At 37.5% G+C, this 18,890-nt stretch overlaps 2 protein-coding genes across 2 annotated transcripts in view; one reads left to right on the top strand and one right to left on the bottom strand.

The window, feature by feature from the left end:
• LOC123877526 overlaps positions 1-18,890 on the bottom strand; it is a 42,593-nt gene that overhangs the window by 9,537 nt on the left and 14,166 nt on the right. The window contains exons 10-16 of the mRNA XM_045924329.1: positions 10,083-10,208; positions 8,513-8,711; positions 6,859-7,049; positions 3,886-4,144; positions 2,042-2,171; positions 1,402-1,513; positions 940-1,200 (exon numbers count right to left, since the gene is read on the bottom strand). Of these exons, the coding sequence (XP_045780285.1) occupies positions 940-1,200; positions 1,402-1,513; positions 2,042-2,171; positions 3,886-4,144; positions 6,859-7,049; positions 8,513-8,711; positions 10,083-10,208 (1,278 nt within the window). The remainder of the gene's footprint in view (positions 1-939; positions 1,201-1,401; positions 1,514-2,041; positions 2,172-3,885; positions 4,145-6,858; positions 7,050-8,512; positions 8,712-10,082; positions 10,209-18,890) is intronic.
• On the top strand, positions 16,726-18,389 carry LOC123877816. Its single transcript, XM_045924730.1, has one exon. The coding sequence runs from the start codon at positions 16,796-16,798 to the stop codon at positions 17,978-17,980; it is 1,185 nt and encodes a 394-aa protein (XP_045780686.1). The 5' UTR covers positions 16,726-16,795; the 3' UTR covers positions 17,981-18,389.

The raw sequence follows: 18,890 nt of genomic DNA, 5'->3' as shown, positions 1-18,890 counted from the left end.
CACAATCCGTAAAACCGTTGCACTATTGTCGTACCTACTCCTAGCACAAGCCTGACGCTTAGTTGGAGAGGAAAGGGGAATATTAGTCATTTAACTTGGGTAATATTCTTTAAAAAAAAAAAACTGTTTCTATGGGTGTGGTAGGTAAATAAAAAACCATATCTTTCTCTTTATAATAATTTATTACTTTAAACAGGTTAAAATTACTTAAAATAAAGTAAGATTTAAAGCTGTTGACTAATAAAAATGTTTTATTTTTCAACATCAATATCATTTTTTTTTTATACTGTAACATTTTATAACATCAACTGCTTACGCGTATAATCTATTGTGAGCTGATGGTGCTGTATCTCAAACCTTCTCACAAGTCCCAACAACGATTGTACAATGTTCCAACTCAATCCGATGAACGATGCGAACGATGATAACGAAAAGACAAACAGATAAACATCAATCCATACTAATATTATAAATGCGTAAGTTTGTCAGTCTGTCTGTTACTGTTTTACGACCCATTCAAGGTACAGGGTCTACGAAAAAATCTAAGACTGTTGACAATAATTATTATTATACTTTACTTATATATAGTTTTTGTCTATTCACAAGCAGGCGGAGAAGGGGTCCACTGACTGGGGCATCTTCATAAAACACTGCCGTTTTGTCTCCAATAAAAAAATATACTTAAGCAGCATTTTTGATGCTGGTAACCCTTAACATCAAGCTGTGACAGGTGGCAACCCTATTTCTTAGATAATTATTAAGGCCGATTCACACTAATAGCACACACTGACACACGTCGGGTTACGCATACGTACACGCATTACGCAAGCGGTGTGCCATGTTTCATACAGTTCCATACATTACAACGCAATGGTACGCCGCGCTACGTCTACGCTTACGCAGCCTGTGTGAACGAGCTGTTAGTCTTCGGTTATCTACTCAAAAGTTCCTGTATCTCATTCAAGTTCTTGCCCTTAGTTTCCGGTACGAATTGGTACGTGAACCAGAAGGCGACTACACAGGAGGCGGAGAAGATCCCGAACGTGACGTCACCGCCTAGTACTTTGACCATGGTGCCGAAGCCCGTGGCGATGCCGAAGCCGATGAGCCACGCGGTCGTCATGGAAACCGCGGAGCCCGTGCTGCGGGCATTCCCGCGGAACATCTCGCCTACCAACGCGCTGGGCATGGTGCCGAAACCTGGCAAAGAAAAGTTTTGTAAGTATAGTCGATAATCCAGATACCCTGTGCTGGTTAGGGCTGTTCGTTCGTGCAGACGGTCTGCCCTTTTCAACCCTTCCATCTTAGACTGCATCATCACTTACCAGAAGAAGATTGCAGTCAAGGGCTAATTTGTATCTGAATTTATAAAAACATACATCTTACTTGAACTTAACTTACCAATCTCGTAGGAAAAGAAGTACATGATAAGCGCGGCCAGAGGGAGCCAGCCCACTTCTGCGATCACTTCACTCTCGATCCTCGACAAATAGAAGTATGTTCCGAGGGTAGACTGAAAATAGATAAAAACTTGATTAAACAGATAATATCTAAGGCTAACAAGCACCGCCCGCTCCGGATTCACACGAGTCAAAAGTCAAAATCATTTATTCAAAGTAGGTACAATTGTACTCTTTTTGATGATCGAAATTGTTAAAGTACGATACAGTGGTGATGATTAATTACGTAACTTAAAACTAAAGCTACGGGGGTTCCAAACGCGCCCAAGTCTGAGAAGAGCCCACAACAAACTCAGCTGGAATTTTTGAAAATGGGTGATAGGGTGAAATTTCCAGAAACACTTGTTGGTTTTAACCGAAAATCGGCCTCCAATCCGGTCCAGGATTAGATCCCAGGTACACACTCCTAACTTTCCAGAGTTGTGTTAAACTTGCATGCCTGTGAGTTCTCCATAATGCTCTCAAAAGGCATGTGAATCCGCACTTGGCCAGCTGGTGAACCCTTCTCATTCTAAGAGGAGACCCGTCCTCAGTAGTGGGCCGGCAATGGGCCGGGATCATAATGATTATATTATACTCACTAAACTGAGAGCGCAGGCGGCCGTAGAGACAAGCAGCAATATCCTCCGTCCCGCTCTCTCCACCACAAAAGGTGCCACGCAACTAGCTATCAATCTCGTCGCACCGATTATAATGGTTGCTAGATCTGGCCTGAAAATAATGAAAATCCATCTTTGAAGCAAAAAAAACGGTAATAGCCACGTAGTTAAGACTACGACTTATTTGTGTAGAGCGGGGATCAATACCGAACACACACCTCTAACTTCTCAATTATCTGTGTGTCATATTTTATTTTATTCAACAAAGTTTTTTTTTAGGACTTCGTCTGTGGTGGCGTTTGTTGGGGCGCGTGTTGTGACTTTTTGGAGTGTTCTTTTGTTAGAAGTGGCCGGTTTTTGTGTTCTGCTGATGTTTATTGGTGGTGGAACTGACTGGGAAGCGCTCTAAAGGGGCGCCGCATGTATGTCGGCGGGCGCCGGCACGGACGAAGCCCATACTTATACATATAGTTTCCCTAAACTTGTAAATAACTGCAAACTTGACATTGGCTAATCAGTGTAAAGCCAGACGAGAGAAAAAAAAAAAAAAGGTTTTTTTATCATAAGTGAAAAATCGGTCATGTGCGACTCGAACTCGTACAGGAAGGGTTCTGTGCCATAGTACAAGAAATAACACTTTGTAGAGGCGTCGGACCGGCCCCACGTTCGAGCGCCAACTTCATATCCTCTGATGTGCGTACTATTTTCATGTATTCCTTGAGCCAATAGTTCCTAGCCTACCTATCTTTTTCCTCGGGATGTCTGGTCCATCTTTGTATAAAATGTCTCCAAAATCGGTTAAACAGATGGGCCATAAAAAGCAAACAGACAGATACACTTTCTTAAAATATTATTATAGATTCAAGGACTAACTGACTCACTCGAGTTAATAGTATGTTAATTTGTATATTGACCCAGAACGTGTAAAACAGCCTAATTTTCAATTAAATTAATTCATCACATAAATTTCATTACCATAGCGAGTTTAGTCTGAGCTTTGTTGCAAAGTTCACAACTTAATGCTACTAACAGATTTTTCATCTACAAAGACAGAATATAAAATATTGTTGTTGTGAAAAACAACAACTCTAATGGATTGTTGCAAAGTATTGGTGTACTAAATTTAATAAACTGAAATTACTTCCTAAAGAAATATTAAGACGAACAACTATTATAGAAAAACAAATAAATTTTGATAGAAAGATCGGCAGTTTGAAAAATGTTACTTGGGAAAAACAACACAGATGCCACTTCGCTGATTTGTTGTAGACACATGTGATAAATAGATGATGATTTCTTTATAGTTTTCCAAATTTCTAATTACTAGCTAGAGAGAGTTAGAATATTACTAGAAAATTTATTCTTCTTTTTCTTCCTTATCCCACGTTACGAGGGGTTTTTTTCCTTCCACATGCATATATTTATACAAAAAAATATATTATCACACTTTGCACTAATATTATAAAGGCAAAAGTTTATTTGTGTGTGTGTATGTGTGTGTGTGTGTTTGTAACTCTTTCAGTCAAATAACTACTGGATGGATTTGGCTGAAATTTGAAATGATAGACTATGGACCGATGTCCTGCTGAAGAAGAGTGGCGGGGAGTGGGTGGATGAGGAAGGCGGAGGACCGTGTTTGGTGGCGCGCTCTTGGAAAGGCCTATGTCCAGCTGTGGACGCATACAGGCTGATGGATGGATAGATGGAGATTATACCTCGGATTAACACATAAAAATCCATGGTTGCTGCTAAATTTTTAAACATAATATCCACGCGGACGAAATCGTGGTCATCATTTAGTTAGAAAATAAATACAAGTTACATACCTTATAGAAGAGCCGGCAATTTGAAAAATTGTTGTTGCAAAAAACAACACAGCCGCAACTCCGCTGGTTTGTTGCAGAGTACACAAACTCAATGTTATGAACAAGGATTTTCTATTAGCCTTCACGGTGAATATCTTGATCCAGGCTTTCCAGCTGTTGGCTTCGCCTGGATTAGTACCCTTGACTGAATCGAAAACGTTTTCCAAATCATCCAAACGGCCTAAAGAGCGGAGGACCTTTTTGGCTTCCATTTCTTTCCCTGGGGACAAAAATATTGGAGTATTAAGCTTTCTCTTTACACAACTACGGGAGGATTACGTGTCTTTGTGTGTATGTAATGGATCAATGTGTTTGTCGGTTCATAGGCTTTCTCATAATTGCTACAGGACTCATTAAATTTTGACAAATGAGAGTCGTTAGTCGTACGTAGCTAGATTTTCACTGACTGAGCAACTGACAATTACTTGTTGATTACTAGATGATGACCGCGACTTTGTCCGCGTGTTTTAGCCATCAATCGTCAAAAACGATTAAACAAATAGGCCATGAACAGCCATCAGACAGGTTTAAAGAGAGGTCATTTTGTCGCCCCTATTTTCGAATGACTATTGTTAGAATCGCACCTTCTATTTTTGCCTTTCAGTATCTAAACGTTCATCAAGAATTTGAAATCTCCAATAGTAGTTTCTGAACATTAGCGATTATGTAAACAAGTGCAAATTAAAAATTTATAACACCCCCGACAAGTGAAGGTTACAGTAACTAGAAAAGAGCTGATAACTTTCAAACGTCTGAACCGATTTTCTTGGATTATTGCTAAGAACACTCTCGATCAAGCCACCTTTCAAACAAAAAAAAAACTAAATTAAAATCGGTTCATTAGTTTAGGCGCTACGGTGCTACAGACAGATACACGGATACATAGATACACAGACACACGGATACACAGATACACACGTCAAACTTATAACACTCCTCTTTTTGGGTCGGGGGTAAAAAAACAGGACGAATAGTATTTGTTTTTGATACTTATTAGATATGTATTGGCATTTCTTGTATTAAAACAAGAAATAAAGTAAGAACCACTACAAAATTAGACTAAGTATTTTTCCTCAATGACTTAAAGTCAATAATAAATTCAATACAGTTTTTTATTTGCATGGAAATTATTAAATAATACAAATCGGTAGCCAATACTTATTTTATCGACGGTAACATTGAATATTATTATTATTCAATGTATATTAATATGTAATATGTATGTTATGTAAAAATATTATTATGAAATGTATATTTCAGAGTTCCGTACTTAAAAAATAAAACCAGCCAAGTGCAAGTTGTTCTCGCAGTGTTCCGTAAAAATTCCTAATCGCAAATCAAAATCAAAAATTGTAAAAAGCTAAGTTCATTGGGAAAATGCAAACACTTGTTGCATGCATGCATAGGTTTCTAGACCGAATGATATCTGTAAATTGGCCATTGGCACAAGATACCAGATAATAATAATATATGCGTTCGTTAAAAGTACACACTATCAGTACTATATCCATACTAATATTATAAATGCGAAAGTGTGTCTGTCTGTCTATCTGTCTGCTACCTTTTCACGGCCCAATAGTGAAACCGATTCTGACGAAATTTAGCTTATATCCCGGGGATATGGACATAGGCTACTTTTTATCCCGAAAAATCAAACAGTTCCCACGAGATCTATACAAATCTAAATCCACGCGGACGAAGTCGCGGGCATCCTCTAGTCCCACATATTTTGCTTCTAAGAAATTAAGTAACCTCTTGCGGTCCTGCCCGGCTAGCATAGCGAGTAGATAAAAATGATATCCCCGATTATATCCACTGATTTGTATGACATAAGTGGATATAACCGGGGGATATAATTTTTATCTACTGCCTATGCTAGCCGGGCAGGGGATCTTGTATACTAGATACCAGCTTCCCACGGTGCGTGGTATTGCGGACGGACGCGGACCAGCCCGCTTCGACGCACCATGGGAAGAGTACCGTCCGTGGTAGTGCAGACACGTCATTATCGTCGTCCGAGCCTTGTGCGTGGTGCGTGGCGGACATGTCGGTCATGCGTGACAATCCGCAGAATCACGCACCGTGGGAAACCAGTATTAGAATCATTAGTCTTCGTTGAATTATGTAAATAAGCTCTGTATAGACTGATTGATAAAATTTTCCTATTTGTTTTGGGTATTTGCGAGTGAGCGCTGTTTAAAATTTTCGTTCGCATATAAAGTGGTTTTTCACTCTTCTTAGACATTTTTGTAGATAATTAACTATTAGAGGTAGGCGGCTTCGCTAGTATTTGCTAAGTTGTGAAATATTTTACTGGTTGAATAATATATTGATTTATGTAAATTATACTAAGTAGATATAACTTAATTCATACAAATATTATAGATGCGAAAGTCTGTCTGTTAGCTTTTCACAGCCCAACCGTTTAGTAAACGGAGTTAGGTAGGTGCAAAGATAGCTTCCATTCCAGAGACGGTCATCTGCTACTTTTTTTAACACTTTTTAATTTTCATGGTGGCCATTTTTAACCCCCAGCCCAAAAAGAGGGGTGTTATAAGTTTGACATGTGTATCTGTGTATCTGTCTGTGGCATCGTAGCTCCTAAACTAATGAACCGATTTTGATTTAGTTTTTTTTGTTTGAAAGGTGGCTTGATCGAGAGTGTTCTTAGGTATAATCCAAGAAAATCGATCCAGCCGTTTGAAAGTTATCAGCTCTTTTCTAGTTACTGTAACCATCTTGTCGGGGGTGTTATAAATTTTTAATTTACACTTGTTAAGAATTCTTTGTAAGCCATTATGTTGTTATAGCGGCAATAGAAATACACATTCTGTGAAAATTTCAACTCTCTACCTATTACGGTTCTCGAGATACAGCCCGCTGACAGACAGACGGACGGATAGCTGGTAATAGGAACCCTAAAAAATAACAAACCTTTTATAGCATAGTAAACCGGCGATTCTGGTATGAAATAGATCCCAATCACATGTATAATGTTGATAGCCAGCACGAAGTAACCCGTCCCTGCGTACGATACTACGGACCCCACGGAGTAAGCGGCTAGGGTCCCCGTAATACCAACAATTGAAGTCGACGTCAAAAGAATGCCACGGATGTGTGTTGATCTGTAAGAAGATAAAAGTTAAAAAAAAAATTAAAAGTGTTAAGTTTTTTTTTTACCTAAAAATAAGGGAGTTATGTGTTCGGCCCGTATGTATGATTATTATCTTTATCGCATGGATTTAGGTCTTTAAAATCCCGTGGAAACTCTATGATTTTCTGGGACAAAAATAGCCTGTTTATCTCCGGGATGCCAACTATTTCTGTACCAAATTTTGTCAAAATCGGTTCAATCCCTTGGGAACTCTTTGATTTCCCGGGATAAAAAGTAGTCTATGTCTATGAATATGAAATGAATGAATGAATTTACTTCTATATTTGTACACCACAAAATTAGTAGGTACAGAAAAGACATACAAAACAAAAATAGGGGCAGGTACGATTTGGTGACCTTACCTAACGATCTCTTTCAGGCAACCAAAGTGGTGCAAAGACCATAGCTTTAGAATATTAGGGGAAGGTGGTGTTTATCCCAAGGTTGCAAGCTATCTTTGCACCTAATTTCGTCAAAATCGGTCTAGCAGGCAGACAGAGAAGCACACTTTCGCATGACCCATACGGAAACGTAAAATGAATATGAAATACTAAAAGGGCATATAATCAAACTTTCAATTGGTAGGTAGTTGGCCATAATAGCCCGAGGGAGTGTAGGAAAGTGGAAAAGTATTCCCTCAAATATTTCAAAAGTTGACGACAGAAGATTAAAAAAGTTCCATCCACGATTCCCCTCACGTCCGTAAACCGAGTCATATGTATATTTATTGCTAAAGGTGGAGTTCCTAACGACGCGAAATATTTGCGACTTTTTATTAATATCAGTTTTAGCTCCAAATTCTTTTTACACTGTTGTTGAATAGTCTTATGTGGATTAAGAGGGCTCTCTCCGTCACTCGTTTCATACAATCGTAGTTCCAATTTCATTTGAATATTAAGCAACTAAAGTCCATGAAATTTTGCAGACATATTCTAGAAACTAATATCTATGTCTGTGGTTTTCCAGATTTCTGTTAAAATATTCGGTTTCAAAGTTACGCGGTCTTAAAAAATTTCATACAAACCTTTGAGCCCCTGTAATTTTAAAACTACATATTTTTAGAAAAATCTAAAACACCCCAGACACAGATATTAGTTTCTAGAATATGTCTGCAAAATTTCATGGACTTTGGTTGCTTAATATTCAAATGAAATTGGAACTACGATTGTATGAAACGAGCATAAACGAGTGACGGAGAGAGCCCTGTTAAGGATTTATGCAGACGCTCTGAATTTGGACTGCAAGACCATTTCAAAAATGCAGTTTGAATGCAGCTTTAGTGCAGTTGACATAACTGCATACAGACTGCAAGCGGACTGGAAGCGATATAATACACTCTATAGTACAAAACACAAATGTGGTACCATTATCTGAACAAATATGCATCGGTACTCCACATTACGGTAAGAAACCATTATAAGAATTTATACTCACGCAATTTCACCGACGTAGACAAGATTGCTGACCGTCACCATTCCCATGCCGATGCCACTTATAATTCGTATCGCGTAGACCATTGCCACGTTTTTTGTGACTATTATTAAAATGATTGCTATTAAATTGAGTAGCCCTCCGAAAAAGAGACATGGCTTTCGGCCTATGATATTTGAAAGGTAACTCGGAATATATGGACCTGGAAAGAAAATTGGGTGATAAATATATGATCCTCAAAATTCAGACACGTAATATTTAAGATTTTCTGCATATACACACGCACGCACGCACACACACACACACACACCCACACACACACACAAACACACACACACACACGCTCGCACACATTTTCTTTAGTTTGTTTTTACAAAACAGTTTTTACTAATTCGGTAAACAGGTGCACAGTAATGTTTTGTTATAATAACTCAATGTCTTACTATGTTATATTTGTTACCAAGCCAAACAAATTTATCTTCATCTTTATATTTAGGTATCTCACGGGTCAAAAAGTAGCCTATATCCGTCTCCGAGATACGCTACGGGTACGCTCTACCGATCAACCAAAATCCGGACGGACCGTGAAAATATGACAGACAGACAGACATGAATTATAATATCCGTTGTTCATTATAATTTAAGGCAAGTTCATCATCAAGTTCATTAACGTTCAATGCTATTTGAAGGTTACAATAGTGACACGTGAAGGAAAAATCGTCTTTTGTTTTCCTTCGAGACCTTCTCACGAGTCATGACTCATAATAATAATATTATAAAATGCAAAAATCTGTCTGTCTGTCTACTAGCGTCTCACGGTCTATCTGTTTGACCGATCGTGATGAAATTTGCATCCCGAAGAAGAGTTATAACTTATACGCTACTTTTCGTCTCGAAAAATCAAAGAGTTCCCACATCGATTTTCAAAAACCTAAATCCACGTCATTGAAGTCACGTACATCAGATATTTGGTACAGAGATAGTTTGTAGCCCTATACCATAAAATCAAAGAGTTTCTACGGGATCTGAAAAATCTGAATCCTCGTGGACGAAGTCCGTCAGACAGACGACCTCCCTGGTGCAATGATAAGCGCCGTGGTCTTAATAGTGGGAGATACAAGTTAGCTCTTGACTACGATCTCACCTGGTGGTGAGTGATAACTGATAATGCAGTCTAAGATGGAAGTGAGCTAACCTGAAAGGGGTATGACAGTTTTTATTACACCCACAACCCTTCATACTGGATTGCTACATCGCTTTGCGGCACGATTTTGCCGGTGGGGTGGTAACTAACCATGGCCGAAGCCTCCCACCAGAATAGACTAGAGATTTAGGAATTACAAAGTTCCAAACCCCTGCCAGCAATCAAACCCGGGACCTCAGACTGATAAGACCACAGCACTCACAACTGCGCCAAAGAGGTCGCCAAAATGACCCTATTGCGGAGTGTATCTTGGTATACGAATTACGATCAACTTGTGCGTACTTGTCTGTGTGTTTTTTTGTCGGGCACGAAAGTTCCCACCGTAAGATGATGACTCACCAACTATAGCTCCGACGTATAGAAGAGAACCAATCCAAGATGCTTCTAGATCTGTTATTAGATTTGGTAGAGGCGTCTGGTCAGGATCTTGCAGCTTCGGTATGATCGGCGCCGACCAACCCACGCTGTAGCCATCTATAAACTGGCCTATGTTTACTGGAACAAGAATACCATAATCAACAACCCATCGCACGCTCAGAATAGAATAGAATAGAATAGATTTTTATTCAAATGAAATTTTACAAGTGCTTTTGAATCGTCAAATAATTTACCACTGGTTCGGAATGCCGTTCCTACCGAGAAGAACCAGCAAGTAACTCGGCGGTTGTTTTTTTTTCAATTGTTCAATTTACAATAATATTCATTATACAGGGTGTAACTAGGACGCTAGCAAAAACGAAGGCAGGTGATAGTACTGATGATTACTGATAAGACACCATAAAAACCGGCCAAGTGCGAGTCAGACTCGCGCACTGAGGGTTCCGTACTCGGGTATTTTTCCAACATTTTGCACGATAAATCAAAAACTATTATACATAAAAATAAATAGAAATCTGTTTTAGAATGTACAAGTAAAGCCCTTTCATATTATACCCCACTTGGCATATTTATCTTACTTTGCAAATTGAAACACATTTTAATTTTTTTTTAATGATGTAACCACAAATTCGCGGCTTACCAAATTTCATGATTCTAGGTCAGCGGGAAGTACCCTATAGGTTTCTTGACAGACAGACAGACAGACAAACAGACAGACAGACAGACAACAAAGTGATCCTATAAGAGTCTCGTTTTTCCTTTTGAGGTGCGGAACCCAAAAAAAACTATTTTATTACTTGCTATGGATAGGCAAAATCAAAACTATACCGTATACTAGGTACCTTGGTAAGTGCTTAGTTACCTACAAATATTAGCTATGTCTAACCAAAGTGTAAACAAATACCTACTATGTTAATAGGCACAGCTATAACTATGTTAATAGGCACCACGCTTAAACAAGGTGTTAGGTGACATCATAGGAATATTCCCCAATTCCTAAAATTTTAAACAATTTCAATAACTTAAAAGACACTTAACATATAAAAAACCGGATATTAAGTTTTAATGATTCGATTAAACGGCCATTATCGTTCATTTTCTTCTATATTCAATCTACTCTGCAATCTAAAGATTTATCACGTTGTTATTGTCAAAAAGTCCATGCTTATTTTTGACAAGTAACAAAGTTGCTAATTGCTAAGTAGGTCATCGGATTACAGATGGACTGTGAAATGTTATTGATTTAAGAGAATCAAAGTCAAAGACAAAGTCAAAATCCTTTATTCAAAGTAGGTACAATTGTACTCCTTTTGATGGTCCTTTTGTTTTGTACAATACAGTGGTGGTAATTAATTACGTAACTTAAAACTAAAGCTACGAGGGTTCCAAACGCGCCCAAGTCTGAGAAGAGCCCACAACAAATCCACACTGACGGTTCCCCGTTGATTACCTAAGTATGATATTATTGTTGTTGTCCCTATCTGACCACTGTTAAAAGAGAAAAAGAATTTAAATAATAAAAACTTTTGTCATAGTTTAATTGTGCTTCTTCTATTTTTTTTTAAATCAATAACTTTTTACAGTCTCCCACTAGTGTAAGTGACTCGATGTTACCACAAAGTCAATAAAAATTAACGAGCGTTGTTCTAACTTCCAGCTTAATTAATATAATTAAGTGGATAACCACTTAATTTTACAGACTATCTCTAAGCTGATGATAAATTATAAATTTAAAAATATTTGATTTAGTTTATTATTATTAAAAAATTAAATTAGCATAGAAAATTAGTAAAAGCTTGCTTTTAGCGGCTGTAAAGAGTTGTTCACCTACTTAAACTTTTGATAATGGTCTGTCCTAATATATTTTTATTACGAAAAGAATTATCACCATAATGAACCCATCGCCGGCTCACTACTGAGCACGGGACTCCTCTCAGAATGAGAAGGGTTTAGGCATCTACCTCGCTGGCTAAGTGCGGATTGGCAGATTTCACACATCTTTGAGAACATTGTGAAGAACTCTCAGGCATGCAGGTTTTCTCACGATGTTTTCCTTCACCGTTAAAGCAAGTGAGAAAAGCAAGTGAGTTCGCTTAAAACGCACATTAACTCCGAAAAATTAGAGATGATCTAGTCCCCGGCACGGCTTATCACGGCAAAAGAATTATAATATACAATGTTAAATAAAATAAAATAAATAAATAAAAGTTTATTCAACTCAACAAAATCATAAAAAAAGAATAAAAATAAAATACAAATAATTATTATCAACTAAACTTAAAACTAGAAAATACTAAGACCAATATTGTGTCTGTGAGCTAAAAATTAAAATAAAATAAACGGTTTCATTTAATTATCGCGAGAATAAAGAAATAATACTATTTCTTCAAATAATTACGGCCGAATGTAATATCTAGGCATCTGCAATATTACCTATGTTGATAAATTTCTTAGCAACGTTGTTTCTTGTCAAAAAAGACTATAATACACTTTGTGGCACAAAACAACGTTGATAAATAACTTATTGACAGATTACAGAGATTTTTCACTCTCATTTATTTATTATCTCATGTTAATAAAAATTAAATAGCAGAAATAAACAAAAAATTTAATAACAGAAACAACAAAATCTAAAATAACAGAAACAAATCAATACTAATTAACAGAGATTCATTATTATTATTAATTTCTCTAATAGGTACCTACTCGCAATAATTTCAAAAAACTGAATCAAATTTTTTTAAACGAAAGCTTTAAAATCCAGGAAGCTTTCATAAACGGATTTAATTGAAAATCACTTACCGCATGCAACAATAAGTATTTGCGCGCGCAAATTCATTTTCCAAATTTTTCTTCAAACACTTTTTCTAGTTTCATTTAAAAATTAAGTCGAAACTATAATTGTATGAGCTAAAAACGTTTTTAGTATTCATGGAGACATAATATTATAATATGACTGTCGTTTATACCTATAGGTCTTCTACTAAAATAAATTAGTATGCCTACTATAAAATTACTAAAAGCGTAAGCGAATACACATAAGATGGGGTTCCGCAGTCATGCTTATAAAAACCGTCTTAGGCTCAAAGCTTACACAAGTGTAAATTAAAAATTATAACACCCCCGACAAGTGAAAGTTACAGTAACTATAAAAGAGCTGATTTTCAAACGGCTGAACCGATTTTCTTGGATTATAGCTAAGAACACTCTCGATCAAGCCACCTTTCAAACAAAAAAAAACTAAATTAAAATCGGTTCATTAGTTTAGGAGTTACGATGCCACAGATAGAAACACAGATACACACGTCAAACTTATAACACCCCTCTTTTGGGTCGGGGGTTAAAAAACGACATGCAGTGGCCGGCAGCATCTTGAATTGACAGCAAAGGCGCACGGCCACCGTCGTATCTGATTCAGTTCAGCTTACAATCTACTCTCTAGAAGAAATCCCGTGTGTTTTGGGAGTAAAAATTATGAAAATTATTTCCTTCCCCCTTATCTCCGAAGTTTGCCAATCGAAAATTCTAAAATAATTATGGTCGGTAGAAGTTTATGTATATTTTACAGAAAAAATAAAACTAACGCTCTATCATATTTTTTTATGTTAATATTAAACCTCTACAAACAATGTTGGTTTTGCGGTTCGTTAACAAAAGTGATTCTTGCCGTATTAGTTCTTCTGTAACTAGTAAGGAACCCACGATGCGCGAGTCCAACTCGCACTTGACCTTTTTTTAAATAGTTTTTTAACGGAGGAGCGATAAATCTTTCCCACTATATAGTAGTGTAGCAACATGGCGTACCTACTAGTAGATTCTGTTTGTACAACTTGGAAATAAAGATGGGGTACGGTTTAGGCGCAGTACGATTTAAGCGAGTTTCTCCTATTTTTAGGGTTCTGTACCTCAAAAGAGAAAACGGAACCCTTATAGGATTATGTACTTTGTTGTCTGTCCGTCTGACTGTCTGTCAACAAAACCTATAGGGTACTTTCCGTTAACCTACAAGACCTACAATTTGGCAGGTAGGTAGGTCTTATAGCACAAGTAAAGGAAAAAATCCGAAAACCGTGAATTTGTGGTTACATCACAAAAAAAAATGTGTTATTGAATAAGTAATAGTATTTTCAATTTCCAAAGTAAAATAACTAATACCAAGTTGGACATCATATGATAGAACTTTACCTGAGCATTCTAAAACAGATTTTTATTTATTTTTATGTAGTAGTAGATATGTTTGTCGGAAAAATACTCGAGTACACGTGTCTGACTCGCACTTGGCCGGTTTTTTTAATGTATTTTTAGTTTTCAACTAAAAAGATTAGTAAAAGTCGCGAATGTATGAACTGTTAACGGCTGTTGGCCAAATGGCTGTGACCGACGGACAGACAGAGGGACAAGGCGAAGTATATTCCACGGTCTACATCTATAGACGAAACTATAGGGTTCTTTGGTTTCCCACGGAACCCTAAAAAAAGGAAGTCAACAGAAACCGGTCAAAAAGAACAAAATAAATGGAGACGAATTCAAGTTTACCATTATTATTAGACAATAGCGTAAGGTATGTGTTGCGAGCTAATTAATTAATCAGGCATTATTTCTAACTAGCTGTGCCCGCGACTTCGTTCGCGTGGAATAGTGACCGCGCTTTATATTATAGCCACGGACACTCAGGCGCGCGTGATTCTTTAAATTGACGTAACTTTTTTATTTATGAACCGATTGACATGAAATAAACACTAAATGCTAAGTGAAGCTTACTATAATATATTAGTGAAAACCGTATCTAAATCGAATAAGCCGTTTCTGAGATTAGCGTGCACAAACACACAGACAAACAGACAAACAGACAAAAAAAAATTAATTACAATTTCGGGTTCGGCATCGATATAATAACAACTCCTGCTACTTTTTTTTTATATATTTCCACTGTACAGACACCACTTTTCTACAATTTTATTATATGTAGTATAGATGGCCGGTCCTTGGTGAAACTTCGGAGAACTTTATTATTTCTCACCAAGTCTGGTAATGGGCTGCCATTTATTGACACACGCTCGTAGGTGCCTAAGGGTGCGTAAGCCATGCGGCAATAATCTATACATATAATAAAATTGTAGAAAAGTGGTGTCTGTACAATGGAAATATATAAAAAAAAGTAGCAGGGGTTGTTATTGTATCAGCAAATAAATAAATTGATTGATTGATTGATTGATTGATTGTATCGATGCCGAACCCGAAATTGTAATTAATTTTTTTTTGTCTGTTTGTCTGTGTGTTTGTGCACGCTAATATCAGAAACGGCTCATTCGATTTAGATACGGTTTTCACTAATATATTGTAGTAAGCTTCACTTAACATTTAGTGTTTATTTCATGTCAATCGGTTCATAAATAAAAAAGTTATGTCTATTTAAAGAATCACGCTGCCCGAAAAGTCACTATTCCACGCGAACGAAGTCGCGGGCACAGCTAGTGTTAATAATATGTAGTCTGTGTTGCTCTCGGTTTGATACTGAATCCACGATATGTCAAATATTAGGCTGTGGTTGTCGCGAAATCAAAGAACAATAGCAATTAAAAAAAAATTAAGACCCTCACTTTTTTTGATGTAACATCCCTCAGGCCGATTTTTTTCGTATAAAATATAGCTTATGTAACCTGGACCTTTGCGACAAATCAATTGATATTGACACCTCATTCATCAAAATCGGCTCAGTATTTTAGGCGCTACGGTGGAACACACAGAATCTGGATAAAAAAATTGACTTAACGGATGTTATATCACAACAAGTGTAAATTAAAAATTTATAACACCCCCGACAAGTAACTAGAAAAAAGCTGATAACTTTCAAACGGCTCAACCGATTTTCTTGGAAGATAGCTAAGAACACTCTCGATCAAACCACCTTTCAAACAAAAAAAACTAAATTTAAATCGGTTCATTCGTTTAGGCGCTACGATGCCACAGACAGATACACAGATACACACGTCAAACTTATAACACCCCTCTTTTTGGGTCGCGGGTTAAAAAGAGGGGGTCTCCAAAAATTTTTTTTGCTAATTGTATCGAGTGGGATGTCAAATGAAAGAGGAGAAAATTCTGAGTCATAAATATAAATGTACAACAACATTAAAATATACCAAGCGACAGAAAAACAATTTTACTATAATATTTCAGCGTTTATTAAGACGAATGCAGTCAGGTTTTAGTTTTCAACTTTATCCTGTAGAATAAGATTTAATAATAAGTGAATTCAATATGCAGATCTATGTTTCGCTCAGTAAACAAAATTTATCCATACTAATATTATAAATGCGAAAGTGTGTCTGTCTGTCTATCTGTCTGTCTGCTACTTTTTTACGGCCCAACAGTATAACCGATTCTGACGAAATTTGGTACAGGGTTAGCTTATATCCCGGGGACGGACATAGGCTACTTTTTATCCCGGAAAATCAAAGAGTTCCCGCGGGATCTAAACCTAAATCCACGCGGACGAAGTCGCGGGCATCCTCTAGTTTATTAATAAAAATGTAATACGTTTGAACAAGATATAATGATATTATATCACAGCTACACAAATAGGTAGATTATCGAAGCGTTCGACAAATAAGTTATCATTAGGTACATTACGTGAGATAGTATAAATTAATAGCCCTGATTACTAAAACGAAGTACTACCAGTTGCAGATAAAGATCGCAGCATGGCGGACGCGGAAAAAACATTACGCGATACTCTGGACGTAATATTGGACGGTAGAGGTTTTAAGCCGAGAGAAATCACGGTTAAGCCAATAGCGACAGGTGGAGCCAACTATACGTCCACTTTGTTTATTGTTAATGTTTCTTCACCAGATCAAGAGGATCTGAACTTATTCGGAAAAGTCGCCTGCGTTGGAGAGGCGATGCGACCTCTAATGCATGCAGACTGGATGTACAAAACAGAAAGATTGTTCTACACGCAACTAGCTAAAGTATTCCAAGAAATTCAAGAAGAAAGAAACATTCCTGCAGAACACAGATTTGTATTCCCCAAATTTTACGGATGCAACGGTAATTATGGTGAAGAAACAGTTATCATGGAGGACTTGGCTGCCGCTGGTTTCGAACCTTTTGACAGGTTAAAATCCTTCGATTGGGATCACGCAAAAGTAGCTGTTGAAAACTTGGCTAAATTCCACGCTCTGTCGTTCGCTTTTGAGAAATATAGACCTGAAGAATTTAGAATATTAACGTCTGATATGAAATGTGAGATAGGCGGTTTGGTTGAAGGGAATGAAGGGAATGAAGAAACTATGAAAGCTGTGTACGTGAAAATGGTAGAGGGCGCTGTGGGGTTGGTAAAAGAAGAGTACGGGGAACGTGTACGGGATTTCGCACTGACGCATAATTTGTGGGAAACGTTTTACAAGCCGGCTGGAAAGGCTGTTATCGCACATGGAGATTATAGAATGAGCAATCTGTTGTTTAGGATACAGGATGACACCCTCCAGTCCATCGCGGTGGACTACCAGACAGTGCACGCGGGCTGCCCGGCCAGCGACCTCATCTACTTTATCTTCATGGGCTCGGACGAGGAGTTTAGGAGACAACACTACGAGAAGCTTCTCGACCACTACTTTGCCAGTTTGGAGCAAGCCTTGGAAAGGATGACCGTGGATCTCGGAGTTTATACGCGGGAGAAGTTCGATAGTGATATGAAAGAGTTGCTGCCGTACGCGGTGCTGCTGGGCGTGATGGTGCTGCCCGTGGTGACGGTGCAGGCGGAGGCCGCACCGCGCGTTGATGGCGACGCGGACTTCAGCGGCTTTGTTATGAAGCCCACCGAGCTGTATGCACAGAGGTTCAGCGGAATCGTCAACGATTGCATCCGATGGGGCGCGATTTAACTTTAATCGCCTGTCATTCTCCAGTATGATAATATCCATGAGGATTTTCCTCCTCCAAAGATAAGAACCGCTTCAGTGATTATTATTGTCAAGATAGAAAGGTTAGCAAAGATGTATTTATTGTAGTTAAGTAAAACTTAGATTAAATTTAATTTAATTAAGCACCTACTCGTAAGTTAATAAAATCTGTCTATGGGCATTATGTGTGTAATTACAATAATTGCAATATAATTAAAATTGCTGTAAGTAATATGTACTTAGTACTTTCAATCTGTTAAGAATAAGATAACATATGAAAATAATATGGGTAGCTGATAATACACCAGAACCAATCAATATGTATCTATTGAAAAGTGTACATAATGGTCGACATTAAATAAATAAGTTATACTCTATCATTCTATTATGTAAAAAATATTTTTTCTTTTACAAATATGTACTTACCTATGTATCATTAAATCGTTTTTATAAAAATCGTTAAAACATAATAAATTAATATCTTACAGGGAAATTTGTCTTCACTTCGCAAATTACAATTAGGGTATATCTTTGTTGAGATTAGAAGAATGAGAAGTAATATTATATTACATCTGCACATGACATTGAACATTGACATTCCAAAGTAGGGTGAGCGATATTTATATACAGTGGACCCCGGTAATCCGGCCCTTGTCTAATCCGGCACCCCCTGTAATCCGACAAGTTTATTTTATTATTGAACTAGCTGATGCCCGCGACTTCGTTAGCGTGGATGAAGGTTTTTTAAAAATCCCGTGGGAACACTTTAATTTTCCGGGATAGAAAGTAGCCTATGTGCTAATCCAGGGGCTAATCTATCTCTATTCTTAATTTCAGCCCAATCCGTTCAGTAGTTTCTGCGTGAAGGAGTAACATACATACACACACACAT

The sequence above is a fragment of the Maniola jurtina genome, chromosome 24 (genome assembly GCF_905333055.1).
Source record: "Maniola jurtina chromosome 24, ilManJurt1.1, whole genome shotgun sequence".
NCBI classification, from domain to species: Eukaryota; Metazoa; Arthropoda; class Insecta; order Lepidoptera; family Nymphalidae; genus Maniola; species Maniola jurtina.
This window is presented reverse-complemented; position numbering and strand designations above follow the sequence as displayed.